Source organism: Castanea sativa, chromosome 8, assembly GCF_040712315.1.
Source record: "Castanea sativa cultivar Marrone di Chiusa Pesio chromosome 8, ASM4071231v1".
NCBI lineage: Eukaryota > Viridiplantae > Streptophyta > Magnoliopsida > Fagales > Fagaceae > Castanea > Castanea sativa.
In genome coordinates this window covers 42,564,736-42,582,544 of record NC_134020.1, presented here as the reverse complement: position 1 = coordinate 42,582,544, position 17,809 = coordinate 42,564,736, and the positions used below count along the sequence as shown (strand labels likewise).

The following is a 17,809-nucleotide window of genomic DNA, read 5'->3' as shown; positions in this document are numbered from 1 at the left end:
TTACAAACTAAAAACTAATGAGATATCAAGTGCCAAACAGATCTTGGAATTGAGTTAAGAAAAAATGAGGAAATATGAGTCATGAGAATGGTTATGATATGGGAGTTATGAGAATTGAGATATGAATTATGAGATATAGGTGAGATGTAAACCAAACAGGGCCTTATTTTACGGTCAAACTGAATTCTATTTTCAGTTTGACTGCATTTTCAAGTGGTGCCAAACACACACCCGGTGTAAAAATGTTTTCAAATTTTAGTTTCCCAATAAAACAAACGCAGCCTAAATGACAGGTTAGCCCTCCAAGGGCATAATAAAAGTGCTCATGGACTAAAATGGAACTGAAATCCCAAGTATAAACCTTCTATCTAGCAATAGACAATCAGAAGTCAGAACAAACATCACCCTCACATGGAGGAATAAACAAACAAAAACAATATGCGGGTCTAATTTACAGTATATTTTTAACTCAATCTGTTCAATATCGAATTTCAATCCACTAAAAATAATAATTAAAAAATTAAAAACACAGATTCTTCCTCGGTTCTGATGTTCCAGGTTGGCTTTTATGTAGCACAAGTATAGATTACCATTAAAATTCTCTGTATTCCCCAAGTCCCATAGTTCTTCCTAAAGATCAGCAACCCTCTTATGTACATACACGGCAAACTGACTTCACTCTCATGATTAGGTCAAGAAGACCAATACAAACAGGACAATGAAAAGAACCACCAAAAACAATATCATCATTATCTGTCCCTTGATACCAGCCTTCTTCATGACCATAGCCACCTTTTTCTGCAAGGAGAATTAAAAAAGATCCATTTGACCTCTTATGATATCAATAGTACAACCAATTCTTTTAAGGACAAAGTCTAGTTACAAAACAATATTTCTCAATAAAATAAGCATTATTACGTATTTTGAAAATCTAATCATTGAATTGTATATTTTTTACACTTTTAATACACATGCCAAATTTTGTGTCAATTGTATATTATTTGCTATATGATCTATAAACTTATATTTTATGCATAATTATAAACTACAAAAATTGCAATTTAAACAACTTATTGATGGCATAATTATTGATCTTTAATTTTCTAGAAATTTTGTATGCATGGAGTATATAAGAAGAATATGTAATCTAATGGTGGATTTGTCAAAATTCACCTTTAATAAAAAGATATTAAGTAAGGTTGTAGACTAAGGCTACAACCAATTTTGTAGCTAACTTTGTCCTTCTTTTAATTAGCTAGAATTGTGAAGCTACAGCCAACTTATTATTAGAGGACTAAAGAGTAGCCCAACTTCTGAATTTTGGATTATTGGTAGGGTGGTCCATTTTTTGCAGAGTTGGAAAATATAATCTTAGATTCAAACCTACAGGTAAAGCGATAAAGGTTCACCTGAACAAAATCAAGACGATTTGATGTACTATCCATTTCCATGCCCAAATCATCTAGAATCTTCTCCTGAAGCACCAAAAGATTTCACATTTTAGTATAACAAATCAGCAAAAATGATCATTTTTAGAGTTCATCAAGATAAGTTAAAACTTAAAAGTATTAGGTGCAAGAGTGTTACTCGTGCATCAAAATGCTTATAGAAAAAACATGCACCATAAGTTGTGCATAACTTTTAGTTGGTGGATTTGTGGTAGAGGCATCAAAAGGAAATGCAAGCTTTAAAGTCTTTACCTGCCCAAGGAGCTCATCGTGTATGGTAAGCCCAACATCTCCAATTCTTACCAGACTTGCACCAAGCTCATCTAACTCCTCATCCTGTTGCCTACAAGCACAAAATGACAACCATAACAAATCAAAAATGAAAGATCTTATGGACTAAACTGCTTGTTCCTAAAAATGATGCAACCTGATCCTGATGCTACTAAAATAACAGGTCACCTCCTGTTCTGTCTAGTCAGAGCAGCTTTTTTTCTTTTTTCATTTTCTTATTTTGAGGTGGGCAAGTCATAAACTATCATAAGTCAGCACATCAACAAAATTGATGGAGCATCACCCATTTTTACATACAATGGTTAATCTTTGTAATAACTTGGGGACATCCAGCAGATATAGGAATCTAATAGAAGCGATGTGAAAGTGAAAACTACAAATTGAATTCTTATTTCTATCAATAAGATTTACTTTACTAACTCAAGAAAACTTGGAAAATAAAAATTTTTATGATTGGTATATTTCTTATTAGTAATTACACACCTTGTGGATCTTAAACCCACAACCTCACCCTCACCACATTTTAAAAAAATATTTATGTAATATAAGTACCTTTTGCCTTGATCTTACTAAGGGGAGGTGCCATTTTTTCGCTAGAGCTTATTGGCATGATCTATATTTTAAAAATTGGGATTTACAAATGATATAACCAGTGTACATTAAATAAAAAAAAAAGGGTAATCTTTTTTTTTTAAATAAACTTTTCCTCCAAAGTGGTTTGAAAGGAATCTATTCCAATCCATTAGATTAGATGATCATCTAAATGTATTTTAATTACACGTGATTAAAAGTACATATGAACGATCACTTACATAATTAAAATATCAGAAACTACAACAAAAAAAAATAACATTGATTTTGTTCTTAATACTAAAACAACCAAGACTTAATCTAAAAATTTGGGAGTTTGTTGTAGATCCTCAAAAAATTAATCAGGATCGGCCACATATGTTTTGTTTCATCATTCTATTTTATTTGAAGTCATAATCTTTGTTACCTCCATACTTAACACGTCCTTTTTTACTACTAATAAGTTATTTTAGGTCTTTCTTTACCTTTTTTTCATTTCCTTGAGTTAAATAAACTCACTTTCCTTGCTAGTTTTTTTTTTTTGTTTTTTATTTATAAAGTAAATATAAAAATAATAAATAATAAATAATAAAAAATTTAAAATTTAAATTTAAAAAAAAACCTAGTGAGGAAAGTGACTGTTAGAACATAAAAGATCCAAACTTTTTTTTTAGAAAGGACCCAGTTTTTTTAAGATGGCGCATGCACATATTAACTAAATATAAAATATGTATGATTCAGCTCATGTGCGCACAGAAGGGAGTAGGAAATGACAACATTACTTTATAAGAAGCAACTGTCTATCTGATTCTGATGCTATAAAGTCATCGTCATCCTCGCCAGCATACTGGTTGGATCTGTCTGTCTGATGAGAATTTGGCAGCCTCATTAGTTCTCTATGCATCCCATTCACACTAGTACTGCTAGTACCATTCAACTCCTTTCCAGCTTCCACCGCTTTCTTTACAGACCTCACCTAATGAAGTATCGCAATCATTTAGGAGATCCGCACAGCACATACAGGCCATGGGTGCACCATGTAATACGCTGTATGTGACAGAATCAAAACTATACTACAGGTTAAATTTTTATATAAACACCATTAGTTTTGAGTGGACAAATGCACACAATAACAACTTTGAAATGATTTTTGGGCTTAGTGTGTGATACAGATACAAAAAGAAGCAAACAGCTCATGATGCAACGTTCTGTGTAATACACAACATAACTTGAACACTCTTTGGCTAATCATGGTAAGTACAATTCAAACTTTGTTAAGCCATCGTTGCAAATGACAAGGTTCACTACTTTACTTGCTGTAGCTGAAGCTTGTTAATACAATACAGTTGCACAAGAAAATACCTGAGTGCGAGCAGTGCCGGTCCATCTCCTTCGTTTTTCAATCTCCACTTCATCAATGCCATACCAAGCAGGATCTCTAGCTGCTACAGCAATTGTTTTGTCCAATTCATCCACCTTCCTATCAAGAAAGCAGGACTTCAGCAATTGCAGACAGAGGTAAATAGTGTAACAAAGGCCAAAAGTCATAAAAATCTTTATTGCTATCAAGTTAGTATAGAATAAGGAAATTTGATTGTCAAGTCGCACAAGTAAAGGTAAGATAAGAGTAAATTGGATTAGAAGATTTATTCACACCCTCATCAACTTCTCGCTGACCCTTTAATATTCAATAACACAATGGAAACCCAAGATGGATCTCAAATCACTACAACAGGAAAAAATAATCAATTTGAATACATAATAATATTGGATGTACCTGCCACTCAATGCTCTCACAACCAGCAAGCAGCTCCTTTATAAGATTTACTCGCTCTCCAGTATTGGAAGGAATATGCTCCCATTGGTGAAAAGTAGATTGCAACTTATCAATCTAACCAGGAAGGTAATCAACCGTAAGACAATTAATACGTACTTCTCTTAGACATAATGCCACCAAACAAATTCAAACACCAATTACTGATACCTGGTGGGTTTGTAAACGATATCAGCATGAGAATAAGTGTCTTTGTGTGAATGCGTGTGTAGATTTTAAAGAGACAGACAAAGATACGAATATTGATAATATACATGCAAAAGAACAAGTGTTTATTATAAATTAAGAATGACCCCAAGTGGACAACAATTTCAGTTATTCCAAGCAAATCGATAAAACATAATCCAACTAAACTGCTCTTGGTTAATAAAGGCAGAGAGGAAAAAGGGGGGGGCGGGGGGGTGGGAACCATACATCTACCACAGTTATATATGGCGGTGTATGACCATCCCTATGGGTCACAGTATCTTGACCCAAAAGTGAAAAGTTCAATAGCTATTTATATGTTAATATTAGAAGCTAGGATAGAAAGCACCAATAAGGACATGAGAGACATATATGATACAATACGGACATGGGGATACATCAATTCTTAAAAATTTAGAATATGATACGGCATTAATAATTAATTAATTATTATATAAACAAATATTTTCTAAGTACATAATATGCAAATTTACAGTTTTTTTTTGGATAAGTACACACTATGCTAATTTATTATAGTTTACGAGATAAACAACAAATGCGCATAAAATGTCTAAATACTAAAAACTAGAGAGAAAGGAAGTTTAAGTATCCCAAGGTATCCAAGAGTATCCGTACCAGATATGCATCCGATATGGATATGGCATGGCTACCAGTTTGAAGTTACCATGCTTCCTAGATTTGCAGAAATCAGTCACAAGACTGACCAAACAAACCAATGAATGAAGCAGTATCAACATTCACAGACTACAACATTTATACCCCAGTTTCTGCTACATCCTGTCTGTTTTGTTTATTCAAATTATAATCATGACAGATATAGGTGGAATTAAGCCCATTCCAATAATACAGAGCCAGGGAAGTGAGGGAATAAAAAAGATGAGTGATAGAGCTGACAATCTAGTTAACACTTGATGTAAACACCAAATACATAGTAACAACCCATAAAATATGGAAGAATTAACAATTTAAACCCTAAAGCTTAGGGGGTATAACAAATTAAGCCATATAGTTTCAAAAGTAACGAATCAAACTCGGACATTTCAGATAGTAAAAAATTAAACCCCAACCCATTAAAGCGAAACGGCATTGTGTTTGGGGTTTAACATAGGTGGAAGGTTTAATTTGTTACTTTTGAAACTGTAGAGTTTAATTTGTTACTTGTAAAACTACAAGATTTAACTAGTTATACCCCTGAATTCTAAGGTTAAAATGCAAATATTTCCTAAAACATTTAAAATATGCCTAAATTAAAGAACTACAAAAACAATTATTAAGCACTTAGTCAACAAACTTACAGATTCTTGAATTTCTTCTTTGACAACATAGAATGGATCTTGGGCTGAAGGCATCTTGTAAGTTAAAGCACTAATATATATAAATATATTTCCTGTACACATCCAAAAAAGTACAATAATATGAAAATTGAACTAAATTTTGTGATTGATTAGCTATTATAATTTTTTTTTTTTTTAAACGCAGAGGTATTGGATTATTCCAACAATGGAATTCAAAATCTACGTAAACAAACAAGGGATACAGTAGATCTAGAACAATGAGATTGAGAATTGTGTTACGAGAACCAAAAAAACATTGAAAACGTACCTAGGAGTAAAGGCGTGATCTGTGAGACGTAGGAGGAAGCAAAGAATTAAGGAAGTTTTTTGGTGTTTCAGAGTTTTTAAGATTTCAGGAGAGAGAGAGAGAGAGACACGAAAGCTTATGTTTTGTCTCGTGGCCGTGGGGACTGGGGACTCTGTTTCCTGATCATCTCCATTTTCCAAATAGGCTCGTGTCGTGTCTCAGTCCAAACCCGATAATGTTTGTGAACTGGCCTAGGCCCGCCAAATTATTATCTCATTTTTTATTTTATTTTTTGAGAAACTTAGAACTACTTTCTTTTTCTTTTTTTAGAAGAAATTAGCACTACATTTAAAGTATGTAAATAAATTTATTTTAAGAGTCCAAAATTATAATAAAAAACTAATTATATAATATAATTTTTTTTTTTTTTAAGTTACACTTCTTCCCTCTTTAGAAGTATTGGAAGTTGTAGTATGTCTTCAATTAGATTTTTTTTTTTTATATAATTTTTAGTAAAGACTATAAAATGTCTCCATTTAGTTTAAAAGTTAATTATGTCCACCCTTATTATTATTATTATTATTATTATTTTTGTAATGAGCAATTTATCCAATTTGTTAGAATTTTTCGTACAATCAATAGAAAATGCTTTTTTTTTTAAGTGTGTTTGGACTAACACATTTATATCTTTAATATCTTCCAATAACAAACAAACCATATGCACAATTCCAAGGAAAATCATTGTCATGTGATTTATTTAGTGAAATTATTATTAAATCGCCAAGTTATTTGCAGACCATTTAAATAGTTAAAGGGGAGGAGGAGGAGAGGGATTCTAGTAGAAGTAGGCGATTCTAATCAAGCTTAATTAAAATAAAATAAAAGCCAATGGAATCTTCCTCAACAAACTTTCTCCACAAACTCTCAGTCAAAACAATCCATAAATGTTGTACTCTTAAGAAACCCCCTTGAAGAATTGACAACAAGATATTCGCTAGAAAGAAACTATGTGGTTTCAAAATCTCAAAACACTCTCCTTGGATTCACAAGATAAATGAGTAAAACTAACATGGCTTTTCAATATGCTCAATGAAGAAGAGGCACAAGATGTTATCTCAATAGCTCTAAGTTTGGCAACCTCAAAACTCTGAAAAAATCGTGTATAAGACACTTTTCACACAACTGCTTCTTGATTGAGGGATAGGCATACTCCCGGGTCTCTTAAGTGTTTCACTTGAGCCAACCAATCTTGCTCGATAGAGCTTCATGTGCGCTTGAGCAAAATTCTTCATTCAACACTTCTTTGAGAATCTTCTTGGCAGATTTTATCAAACTTATTACACTGAACGCAATATATTAACAAGTGAAGTCTCATTACAAGAAAATGTTCATGGAATGGACCAGCTAAAATCTTAACAAACTCCCCTTTCTAGCCATTCCATGACAAAACATCCCACACTCGACTAAAATGGTAAGCCTTGAGAAACCTCAAACCATACTAGGACTCACTACTACTACTACTACTACTACTACTGGAGACTCAATAGAGACTTGTAAAAATAATCTGTCTTTCCTGAAATCACAAGCAACTGCATTATACGTATAAAGAATTTGATGGGCATAAAATCGCACAGCATGTAACAATGTAACATATCCAACAAGCATAAGCAAAATATCAGCAGAAATAGATAATTATCATAAAATCCAGTTGCCTATATTTCAAACTCTATATTAAACTCTTTGAATTGAATCACATGTATCAAACTGAATCAAAGTTGACCTAGAACAATAATACACATATAAGCATCAGTACACTAACACGCTTAACTGCACCCTATCAAGAAACAGAAAATACATACACTGCCCATGTCAGATAACATATGACATACAATACATATAGAGACCTACTCTCCCTACAAGTAGTCCCTTGAGTTTAATCTATCCATCTAAAACTAAGAAAGCTCCCTTTTTCTTGTCACAAATAACAAGGGTAGTCCTCAATGATATCCAGGCGGGGGACCACGACTTTCAAGACGATCCAAGCGAGAATTAATTTGAGCCAAATGAGTAGTTATAGTGTCCTGAGAACGGAGAATGGTGTCTTGATGGCGGAGAATACGCTGCAAAGTATCCATAATGTCAGCAGAGGATGGCTGAGCACTATTGGATGATGATGGTTTAGACTCTATAACAACAGAAGCTGCAGTCTTATTAACATCACGATCAAGGCCGTCTTTAGAAGTAGGTGCATACGCCTCATGTCTTGTACGTTTGTGATGTGAGGAGCTAAGTTCTACGCCCAAATCATCTTTAATTTTCTCCTGAAAAGAATTCACATTTTAGCAAAACAAATCAGCAACAATGACAATTAGTGTTTTTAACAGAAAACGATAATATATAAGTTAAGCATAACTATTTGTCAGTGGATTTGTGGCAAATGCATGATGCATCACAAGAAATGCAAGCTGTAAATTCCTTACCTGCCCAAGGAACACTTTACGTACAGTAAGCCCAACACCTCCAATTCTCGCCACACCTGCACTAACCTCCTTTAACTCCTTATCCTGTTGCCTGTAAGCACCAATGACAACCATTAGGTCCATAACAAATGAAAGATTGTAAGCATGTTCCTAAAAGTGATGCAACCCGACCCTGATGTTTCTGAAATAATAGATCAACCCCTATTTTGTCTCTTCTAGTCAGCGAAGCTTTTTATAAATAATAATAATAATAATAATAATAAAAAATTAATTTAAAAAAAAAACAATTTAAAGAGGCAGGTGAGGGGAATAAAGTCATAAACCATGGTAAGGTGGCACATTAACAAAATTGATGGAGCATCACCCAATTTTACATACAATGGTCGATCTTTGAAATAATTTAAGACATTCAATAGATTTAGGAATCTATAGAAGCGATGAGAAAGTGAAAACTACAAATTGAATACTTTTGTTTATGTGAATATATGAAAATCATTTTTGGCTCATTGATGAGATAAGATTCACCGTACATATAAAAAGGCAAATGTGTCATTTTGCAAACTCAATAAAATTTGTATATTATTTATTTTAATGATTTGTAGATTTTTTTTATTAGTAATACATATGATATAAGTACCCTCCACCTTATACTCACATAGGGAAGAGGTGCCATTTTAGCTGGAGCTTATTGACATGATTCATAGATTTAATTATAAGATTAGCATTTACAAACATTTTAACCATTGTACGTAAAAAAGGGTAATGCCTCACCAAACTTGGCAAGGCACCACCTTATGTAATTTTTTTTAATTTTTTTTAATGATCTTTTCCTCCAAACAGATGATTACAAGTACATATGGATGATTATTTTTTTTGATAATTAAAATGCCATAAAAACAAAAACAAAACAAAAGAAAGCATTGTTCACTTTCCTACAACAACCACCACAACCAAAATTATGGGGTTAGTTATGGATCCTCAACAAACCAATACAGATTGGCCACATATTCTTTTCTATCACTCACTTCTATTTGAAGTAATACTTTCTGTTTCCTCCATAATTGATGTCCTTTTTTTACTTCTACTGATTATTTTAGGTCTTTTGATACCTTTTTCCATTCCTTCTACTTAAATTAACTCACTTTTCCTCACTAGTAGATGCTCCTCTGCACATGACCAACTATTTCAAGCAACCATCCTTCATCTTTTCATTAATAAGGGCCACCCCTCTCATTTGGCAAATTTGCTACACACTCAATTTATGAACATGTTGCTTCTAAAATTTATTCGTACAAATGAACATAGTAAACATCGAAACTAACATATTGGTGAGAAAAGAATGGACCTTCATGACCATGGAATTTGTCACTCTATCAAATCACCTTGTGATTGTTTTATATAACAATTAGTTTTCTATTACTATTTCTTTATCATAGTGATAAGTGAAAAATTGTTCTAAAAAAAAGGAAGGTCGAATGGTCAGAAATAGAATGTTGAGATAGCACAAACCTCAAGTGAGATAATTATTAACACTAAGACAATGAGGGAGGTCACATTTATCTTTAGAAGCCAGAAGGGAGATTTCTGCAATTATTTTGATATGAGTTTTGAAAATATAAACAGAAACCTAAAGATGTCTTTCCATCTGAAACACAAAAAAAGCACTAGAATTCAACACAGAATCTTTAACAAGTAAAAGACACAGTTTTTTGAAAGAATACACGTGCACATATTAACTTTATATGTGTGATTCTGTGCAAGTGTGTGCGGAAGGGAGAGAGAAACAATAACATACTTTATAAGAAGAAACTGTTTATCTGATTCTGATGCTATAAAGTTTTCACCATCCTGGGCAGTGTACTGGTTGGATCTATTCATCTGATGAGAATTTTCCAGCCTCATTACTTCCCTATGCATCCCATTTACACTAGTAATGCCAGTACAATTCGACTCCTTTACAACTTCCACTGCTTTCGTTACAGCACTCACCTAACGAAGTATTGCAATCATTTAGGAGATCCACACAACACATACAAGCCATAGGCACACCATATCATATGCTGTCCAAAAATATATGACAAAATCAAAACCATACTAAAGGTCATACCCAGTGCACAAAGCTTCCTTTTTTTTGTGGGGTTTGGAAGAGGTCATGGTAAATAGCCTTACCCTCAATTTGTTTTGGAGAGGTTGTTTCCCGACAGAATCAAAACTGTACTACAGGTTAAAATTGTAGATAATATCGTTAATTGAGCAGACAGCGGCTCACAATGTGATAAACTGTTCAAGACAATAACATAAATTGAAATGATTTTCGGGCTTAGAAAGTGATACACACACAAAAAGGAGAAGCAAACAACTCACCATGCAACATTCTTCCTAATATACAACATAATTTGAACTACACTTTGTCTATTCATGGTGAGTACAGTACAAAGTTTGTTGAGCCACCATTGCAAATGATAAAGTTCACTTGCTGTAGCTGAAACTTTTTAATATAATACAGTTGCACAAGAAAATACCTGAGTGCGAGCAGTGCTGATCCATTTCCTTCGTTTTTCAACCTCCAGTTCATCAATGCCATAGCAGGCAGGATTTCTAGCTTGTACAGCAATTGCTTTGCCCAAAGAATCCACCTTCCTATCAAGAAAGCAGGACTTCAGCAGTTGCAGACAGAGGTAAATCATGTAACAAAGGCCAAAAGTCATATATAAATCTTTATTTCCATCAAGTTAGTATATAATAGTAATCTTTGATTGTCAAGTTGCCCAAGCAAAGATAAGATTGAGAGTACATTGGATTAGAAGCTGTATTCACTCCATCATCATTTTCTCACCGACTCTTTACATATTCAATAACACAATGGAAACCCAAGATTGATCTCAAAATACTGCAATAGAAAAAAATTAAATTTAATATATGGTAATATTGCAATGTACCTGCCACCCAATGCCCTCACAAAGAGCAAGCAGCTTCCTTCTGAGATTTACTTGCTCTCCAGTATCGGAAGGAATGCGCTCCCATTGGTGAAAAGTAGATTGCAGCTGATCAATCTAACCAGGAAGGTAATCAATTGTAAGACAATTGATATATCCTTAAACATAGTACCACCAAAACAAAAAAAATTTCAAACACCAATTACTGATACCAGAAGGGTTTGTAGACAAAGGACACCGATATCAGAAAGAGAGCAAGTGTCAACAAGTCTGCACTAGGCTCTTGGTTAATGGGGCAGGGGGATCATACATGAGATACATACACAATATGATAAAAACACAGTGATACATCAATTCTTACCAATTTAGGATACGAGTCGATTTGGCATGAATGCTTTAATGAATTAATATTTATATAAGTAATTTGGGAAAAATTCATTTGAAAGTTCAAACCCTATAATTTAGGGTGTACCAAATTAAACCTCACCCATTGTGTTGGAGGTTTAATCTTGCCAGGTTGAGCCGATGAGGGTTTAATCTGTTACTTTTTTAAACTATAGGATTGAACTTGTTACTTTTTAATACTTCAGGGTTTAATTTGTTACTAGTAAAACTATAGTTTAAGGGTTTAGAATGAAGCTTTCCCAAATATTTTTTATTTACATATTATGCTGATCTATAGTTTAAGAGATTAAAAAAAAAAAAAAAAGCATAAAATATGTCTAAATAAAATGATCATATCATATCTAGCAAATAAAATATAAAAAATGTGCTTAAATATACGTACTTAGTGAACAAAACTTACAGATTTTTGCATATTTTGTTTGAAGACATAGAATAAATCTTCTTGGTCTGAAGGCATCTTGTAATATGATATCCTGTACTGCTGACTGCACACATCCAGAAGAGAAAACCATAAATTCCCATTAGCCAAAATACATAAACTAATTAACAGAGTACTTCCACATCCGAAATAAGTTTAAATTCAACTAATTAACATTAAGAAAACAGAATATTTTTCAAATTGAAAAGATAAATAGAAGAGCAACTTAGGGTTTAGAGAGAGGTTGTACGGACAGACCTTGAAGTTAAAGCTGTGATGTGTGGCAGTGTGAGACGTAAGTGGATGAAGCACTTAAGAAGTGAACTTTGATCGTCTTTCAGAGTTAAGAGGTTTTACTGTTTCAGAGAGACAAAAGCAAAGAAGTGAACTTTGTATTGTTGTGTTGTGTTGTGTTGTGCTGTGTTGGGGGCTCTGTTTTAGAATTCAAATGCTTTAAGTCACATACATACATACATATATTTATACATATATATATATATATATATATATATATATATATATATGCAAAATCACAGATTACAACACATAAGTTTAATGAATTATATATTCTCAAAAAAAAATTAATGAATTATCATTTTAGTTCATAAATTTTAAATTTTATTATATCAATTAATTAACATTGACATTTTTGTTATTTTAGTCCTCGTCCATTGTCATTTAAAAAATGCCATTAATTCTCTTAAAATTATTAATGTTTGTAACATTAAAAAAATGACTTAAAACGAACTTGTTTTAAGAAAATTAACAATGTTTTTTTAATGGTAATGGACATAATGACTAAAATGATAATGTTGTCAAAGTTAACAACTAAAAATCACAAAATTTTAAATTTTAATGACTAAAACGACAAGTCACTAAATTTATAGGATTTAAATTGTATTTTTGCCATATAAAATATAATTTCTCCATAATGAAAATAATTTTATGTCACTGTTACACATGTAAAGGCAGTCACATACAACTCACTCCCATAGGAGTATTGTTACATGTCTAAGAGTAACACCAAATACTAACTCCTCCATAAAACCCTAGGACCATGGCTAGTGGAAATCTTGACCTTCTAAATATTTCCCTTTTAAAAAATCCCTTAATTGATACTAGGTAATGTTTGAAATACAAAATAATGGTATTGATAAACCCGCGAAGCATGAAGATAAACTCTATACATACAAAATCCCTAAAATCTTTTTCCATGCTTGCCGCCACTCTTTTTCTGTTTTGTTTTTTTTGTTTTTGTTTTTGTTTTTTAGGGGAAGTCTCTAGAGCTTGAAGTAAGTGGACTATGATTATTTGGACTCTACGGCGCTCCAGAACTTTCCTCTCATCGACAATTGGGCTTTTCTCCAATGTTCTAAATACGGAGCCCATCAGCCTTGGTAAATTGGGCTCAGTGTTTGGCAAACCACTTCTTTGTTGGAACTGGGGAGCCAGTCTTAATCAGAAGAATACTGGTTCAGCTGGCACAAGCAAACTGGGCCATTGAGTTCCTGTAAATTACAGTTTAGTCCATATCCATCCCTTAATCATTAGACTAGAGTAGCAAAAGGAAGAACAATATGGCTGCAATAAATCTTCCAACTGATCAATTTGCTTCTTCTCAAATGCACATGGGAACACGGCAATATGCTTTAAACTTGTTCCCATTGCCAGAGGCAACATAGTGCAATTCTTTGTTCTAATAATTGAGCACATGCTCTCTCTCTCTCTCTCTCTCTCTCTCTCTCTCTCATACACACACATATATAAGCAAATTCTTCTTCTAATGCATAGTATTTGGCTTAGCAGAGCATGTGACTATACAGCTCACACTTCAAAGTAGTAGGGTCAATGTCCCAAAAAATGTTTCTGCCTTTTGGGTTCAATGTCCTCCATTGGGGGGACCCTCTAAACACCTTTTCAATATACTTGCATGAATTCTAGGGTAGAGCACAGACCTCACATCCCACAATCAACATATAGGTACACTCAAGGATTTGGATATATGGTGACCATTGTCTATATGTTTTGTTTAGTGCTCATTGGCCAGAGGAGCACTAAACATATTATCCATGCAAACAAGCTATAAGGGACCTTTATGTGATTATAGGTCCCTCCCTTTTAGTAGATAATATGGATGGCCCCCCAAGTAGGGCCCAATAACATGATTGGATTCATGCTCAAAAAATAGACACTTTTACCTTGTAATTAATTTCGGTATGGGAACTGTAGAAAAAAAAAAATGTAGAGAAAAAAATGTTAGTTGAATAGTATAATGAAACTTATGAATAGTATTAAAAATTGTAATGAAACCCATAAATAGTACAAAAAAAGAATCTAAAAACTTAAATAAGCTGAAGCAAAAAAAACACATCTCAAACGGGTTCTAGGTAGATGTGATTTTGCATGGAGGGTGTGTTACATGTATGGGGGTCCATGTTCCTTATTATCATCTATCTATTTCTTGGAGAGAAATTATTGAATGGGTCATTGCTTTATGGGGAAATGAAAAGTCTAATGGCAAAATACTAATTGAGATTTGTGCTACATAATTAGCAGGAGACACATTGTTAGGGCTATCCATGAACATGCACAACATCAATCAAGTTTCGGCCTAGAGGGATAGCTCGAGCAATAACAATATGGGAATTAAATTAAGAATAATTTGAAACATTGTCTTCAACGCACGATTTTAGTTGTTTTTACTTTTGTGCACAGACAGACGTATGTGTATGTTGGTGTATGTAATGGATCTTACCATTAAATTAATAGCAGTATGTATTACGTAGTTCAAATCAAACAATAATACATTTTGGAGAAAAAAAAAACAGTTTTGTTGCCTAATTAACCCGACAGTCCTTTTAAAAATAAAGTACCAGCAAGTAATCATTTGTTGCAACCTTACAATCAACGTAATCATTAGTAACTTTTACTTATTAGGCTCTTTCAAAACTAGCTTTTTTTAGGAGGGGGTTAAAATGCTGGATTTTAATTCAAGTTAAATTCAATCATTTTAGTTCTTGACAAAATTAGAGTGATGATATTTTATCTTTCTAAATATTAACATCAGTTAAAACCTCAACAACAGAACCAACCATGATATGACCGAACTAAAAATTATAACACCGTAATAATTCATTTAGATACATTAGAAACTAACAGTCATCATTTTAAATTTTAAATACTAAATGTTGTCATTTTTAAGTTAATTAAGTATTAAAAATAATTGTTTAGCGAAAAATATATATTAAACAAAATTATTCTAATTTGAACTGCATTGCCTAAAAGAACTAAAGTTTATAAGCTATTTTAAGAAGAAGTATTATCGATGGTCAAAAAGAGAATTTCATATTGAAAAAATATAGTTTTTTTATAAAATATTTTAAATTAAATTTATATTATATTAGTGCATTTCAGATGACATCAACTAGTTTCAACTTTCAACTTAATACTCCCGATTTAGTTGAAAGAAAACCAACACAACACAACACAACACATACACACACACACACACAAAAATCATTTGTTTTTGGCTCTTGACTTTTTAGGGATCTTATGTTTTCACTGAATTTATTTTATCAACCAATCCCCAATATCAAACACTTCGCATCCCACCCTAACATCTTCAAATTTTGCTGCAACCCAAATTCCAGTCCATTAACAAAAATGAATTTGAAGAATTTCAAGTTTTCAACGCTATCCCTATTAGAGCCAAAATGAAAAAGAAAAAAAAAGATAGAGACTGAAGCAATCCTGAATTGTCAAAAGTTTGATCTTTGATCACACTCTTTAAACCCACAAAATTCTAAATAATTTGTCATCTTTTGGTTTCTTCCAATAGGTAGCACCGCACGACTTGACAGAAGGATTTTTATCTCCTCCAAAGTCTGCAAAAGGCCAAGAGTGCATAATGATGCACAATATATATGACCCCTTGATAATGATAACCCAAATCTAAAATTCCAAACAAAGCTTCATGATTTAAGCAGATGATGAAACTATTCTCCAACCACGCACTTTCTTTCTTTCCGATTGGCCAATAAAAAGCAATAATCAACAAAGAATTATGAATTGATTTTGGACAGGTTAATTAGAAAATAAAAGGTGGGGCCAATTTTTTTTTTAAATGATTCCATAAGATCCAAGTGTAACCTCACCTTCAATTTGAGTATCCACTTAGCAACAATGGCTTGGCCTATATGTAAAGTTAAATATGAGGTACCCTTTAATTGTATTTTAAGAATTTACTGTTTAAAAACTGTTTTCAGAACATAAAATAAAATAAAAAGGAGGTTTTTCAGATATTGTTTAGACTTTTTTAAATATAATTTTTTTTAAGAATTATATTTAAATGATTCCATAAGATCCAAGTGTAACCTCACCTTCAATTTGAGTATCCACTTAGCAACAATGGCTTGGCCTAAATGTAAAGTTAAATATGAGGTACCCTTTAATTGTATTATAAGAATTTACTGTTTAAAAACTGTTTTCAGAACATAAAATAAAAAGGAGGTTTTTTAGATATTGTTTAGAATTTTTTAAATATAATTTTTAATTTTTTTTAAAAAAAAAGACATTTATATCGCCAAATAAGAACCGTGGGAACCTCAACTGGTTTTTTTCTTAAAATAGTTTTTTGTTGTAATTCTAAAGATAGAAAACTGTTTTTTAGAAATAAAATTATAGAAATCAAACACGTCCTGATTGTGAAAACTTAAAAAGCTTAAAAAATAGTGACTTTTTATTTTCCTAATTTCCCCTTTATTTTTTGTTCCAGGCCCATTTCCCATACTTTATAAGTTCTTTTTATCTTAATGATAACAAAGTTCTTGGTCTATCTTTTCTAGCAAAACTTTTCCGTGAAACAATACTTTTCACAATCTTTAGGGATTCTTCAAGAACCACAAGTATTCACAAAACACTTGTGCTCCATTAACACGACCAAATCCATAAAGACCTGGTCATGCTCAAATAGATGACAATTATAGTTCACTGTTTTCATGCGCAAAGTGCGAATGTGACTTTGCATTCATTTTCAGCTTGCCCTCCTTCCTTAACGAGCAAGAGAAAGAGACATTTTACTAGAACTCAAATAATTACTATAAATTAAGGTCTCATGAGTTATAATTAGCTTAATTGGTAAAGTTTTTTATGGTTGAATAAAATATCTAAGGTTCAATTTCTGTTTACACCAAAAATCGATTGATGTCTTGGTCTGATAATAAATAATTATCCTTAAGAGCAGACATCATAAATTGAAACTATCTTAAAAAAAACTATAAATTATGGCCCTCCCTGTGATAGCTATTAATTAACATAGTACGATTACATACCATTCCACCAAAATAATAATACTACTCTTAAGTTGAATTAACGCGTGTTCCACGTTTCCACTCATATGCAGAAATGAATGCACTCATAAACATATAATGTGGAAGTCTTGGCTTTTGCTGCTCAAGAACATAACCTGATTATGATTGCTTATGGGACCAAATATAATCCTCTAAAATAATTTATAATTCCTCCAATGATATCATTTCTGAGATAGAAAATTCAACCCATAATTAATTTTCAAGGGCCGCAAGGACCACTATATATTGAGCTGTTATGACTTTGGCGTATAACTAACACTAATTAATTTT

General features: G+C 32.5%; 2 protein-coding genes across 3 annotated transcripts; both read right to left on the bottom strand.

Annotated features, from left to right (window-relative positions):
• Positions 1-323: 323 nt before the first annotated feature.
• Positions 324-6,133, bottom strand: LOC142608458 (syntaxin-61-like). The gene is made up of 8 exons (XM_075780239.1): positions 5,953-6,133; positions 5,646-5,737; positions 4,087-4,200; positions 3,672-3,785; positions 3,092-3,285; positions 1,701-1,791; positions 1,410-1,475; positions 324-798 (listed from the first exon to the last, which is right to left on the bottom strand). The coding sequence occupies exons 2-8, from the start codon at positions 5,697-5,699 to the stop codon at positions 688-690; spliced, it is 744 nt and encodes a 247-aa protein (XP_075636354.1). The 5' UTR covers positions 5,700-5,737; positions 5,953-6,133; the 3' UTR covers positions 324-687.
• A 1,471-nt stretch (positions 6,134-7,604) lies between these two features.
• Positions 7,605-12,580, bottom strand: LOC142605632 (syntaxin-61-like). 2 transcript variants are annotated; one of them, XM_075777063.1, is made up of 8 exons: positions 12,429-12,580; positions 12,153-12,237; positions 11,351-11,464; positions 10,934-11,047; positions 10,581-10,628; positions 10,207-10,400; positions 8,412-8,502; positions 7,605-8,252 (listed from the first exon to the last, which is right to left on the bottom strand). In XM_075777063.1, exons 2-8 carry the CDS (start codon positions 12,207-12,209, stop codon positions 7,929-7,931), a joined length of 942 nt encoding a protein of 313 aa, XP_075633178.1. In that variant the 5' UTR covers positions 12,210-12,237; positions 12,429-12,580; the 3' UTR covers positions 7,605-7,928. The 2 variants fall into 2 exon arrangements, with proteins under 2 accessions (XP_075633178.1, XP_075633179.1); XM_075777064.1 differs by lacking the exon at positions 10,581-10,628.
• Between the last annotated feature and the right edge of the window lie 5,229 nt (positions 12,581-17,809).

Bases quoted from the DNA above. Each gene is read 5' to 3' on its own strand.
- LOC142608458 (XM_075780239.1), bottom strand. From the start codon at position 5,699: ATGCCTTCAGCCCAAGATCCATTCTATGTTGTCAAAGAAGAAATTCAA. The intron at 4,201-5,645 runs GTAAGTTTGTTG...CTTCCTGGTTAG, and splicing joins AAGAAGAAATTCAAGAATCT to ATTGATAAGTTGCAATCTAC. The intron at 1,476-1,700 runs GTAAAGACTTTA...TTGGTGCTTCAG, and splicing joins ACGATGAGCTCCTTGGGCAG to GAGAAGATTCTAGATGATTT.
- LOC142605632 (XM_075777063.1), bottom strand. From the start codon at position 12,209: ATGCCTTCAGACCAAGAAGATTTATTCTATGTCTTCAAACAAAATATG. The intron at 11,048-11,350 runs GTACATTGCAAT...CTTGATAGGAAG, and splicing joins GTGAGGGCATTGGGTGGCAG to GTGGATTCTTTGGGCAAAGC. The intron at 10,629-10,933 runs GTATTTTCTTGT...TTTAACCTGTAG, and splicing joins TCAGCACTGCTCGCACTCAG to TACAGTTTTGATTCTGTCGG.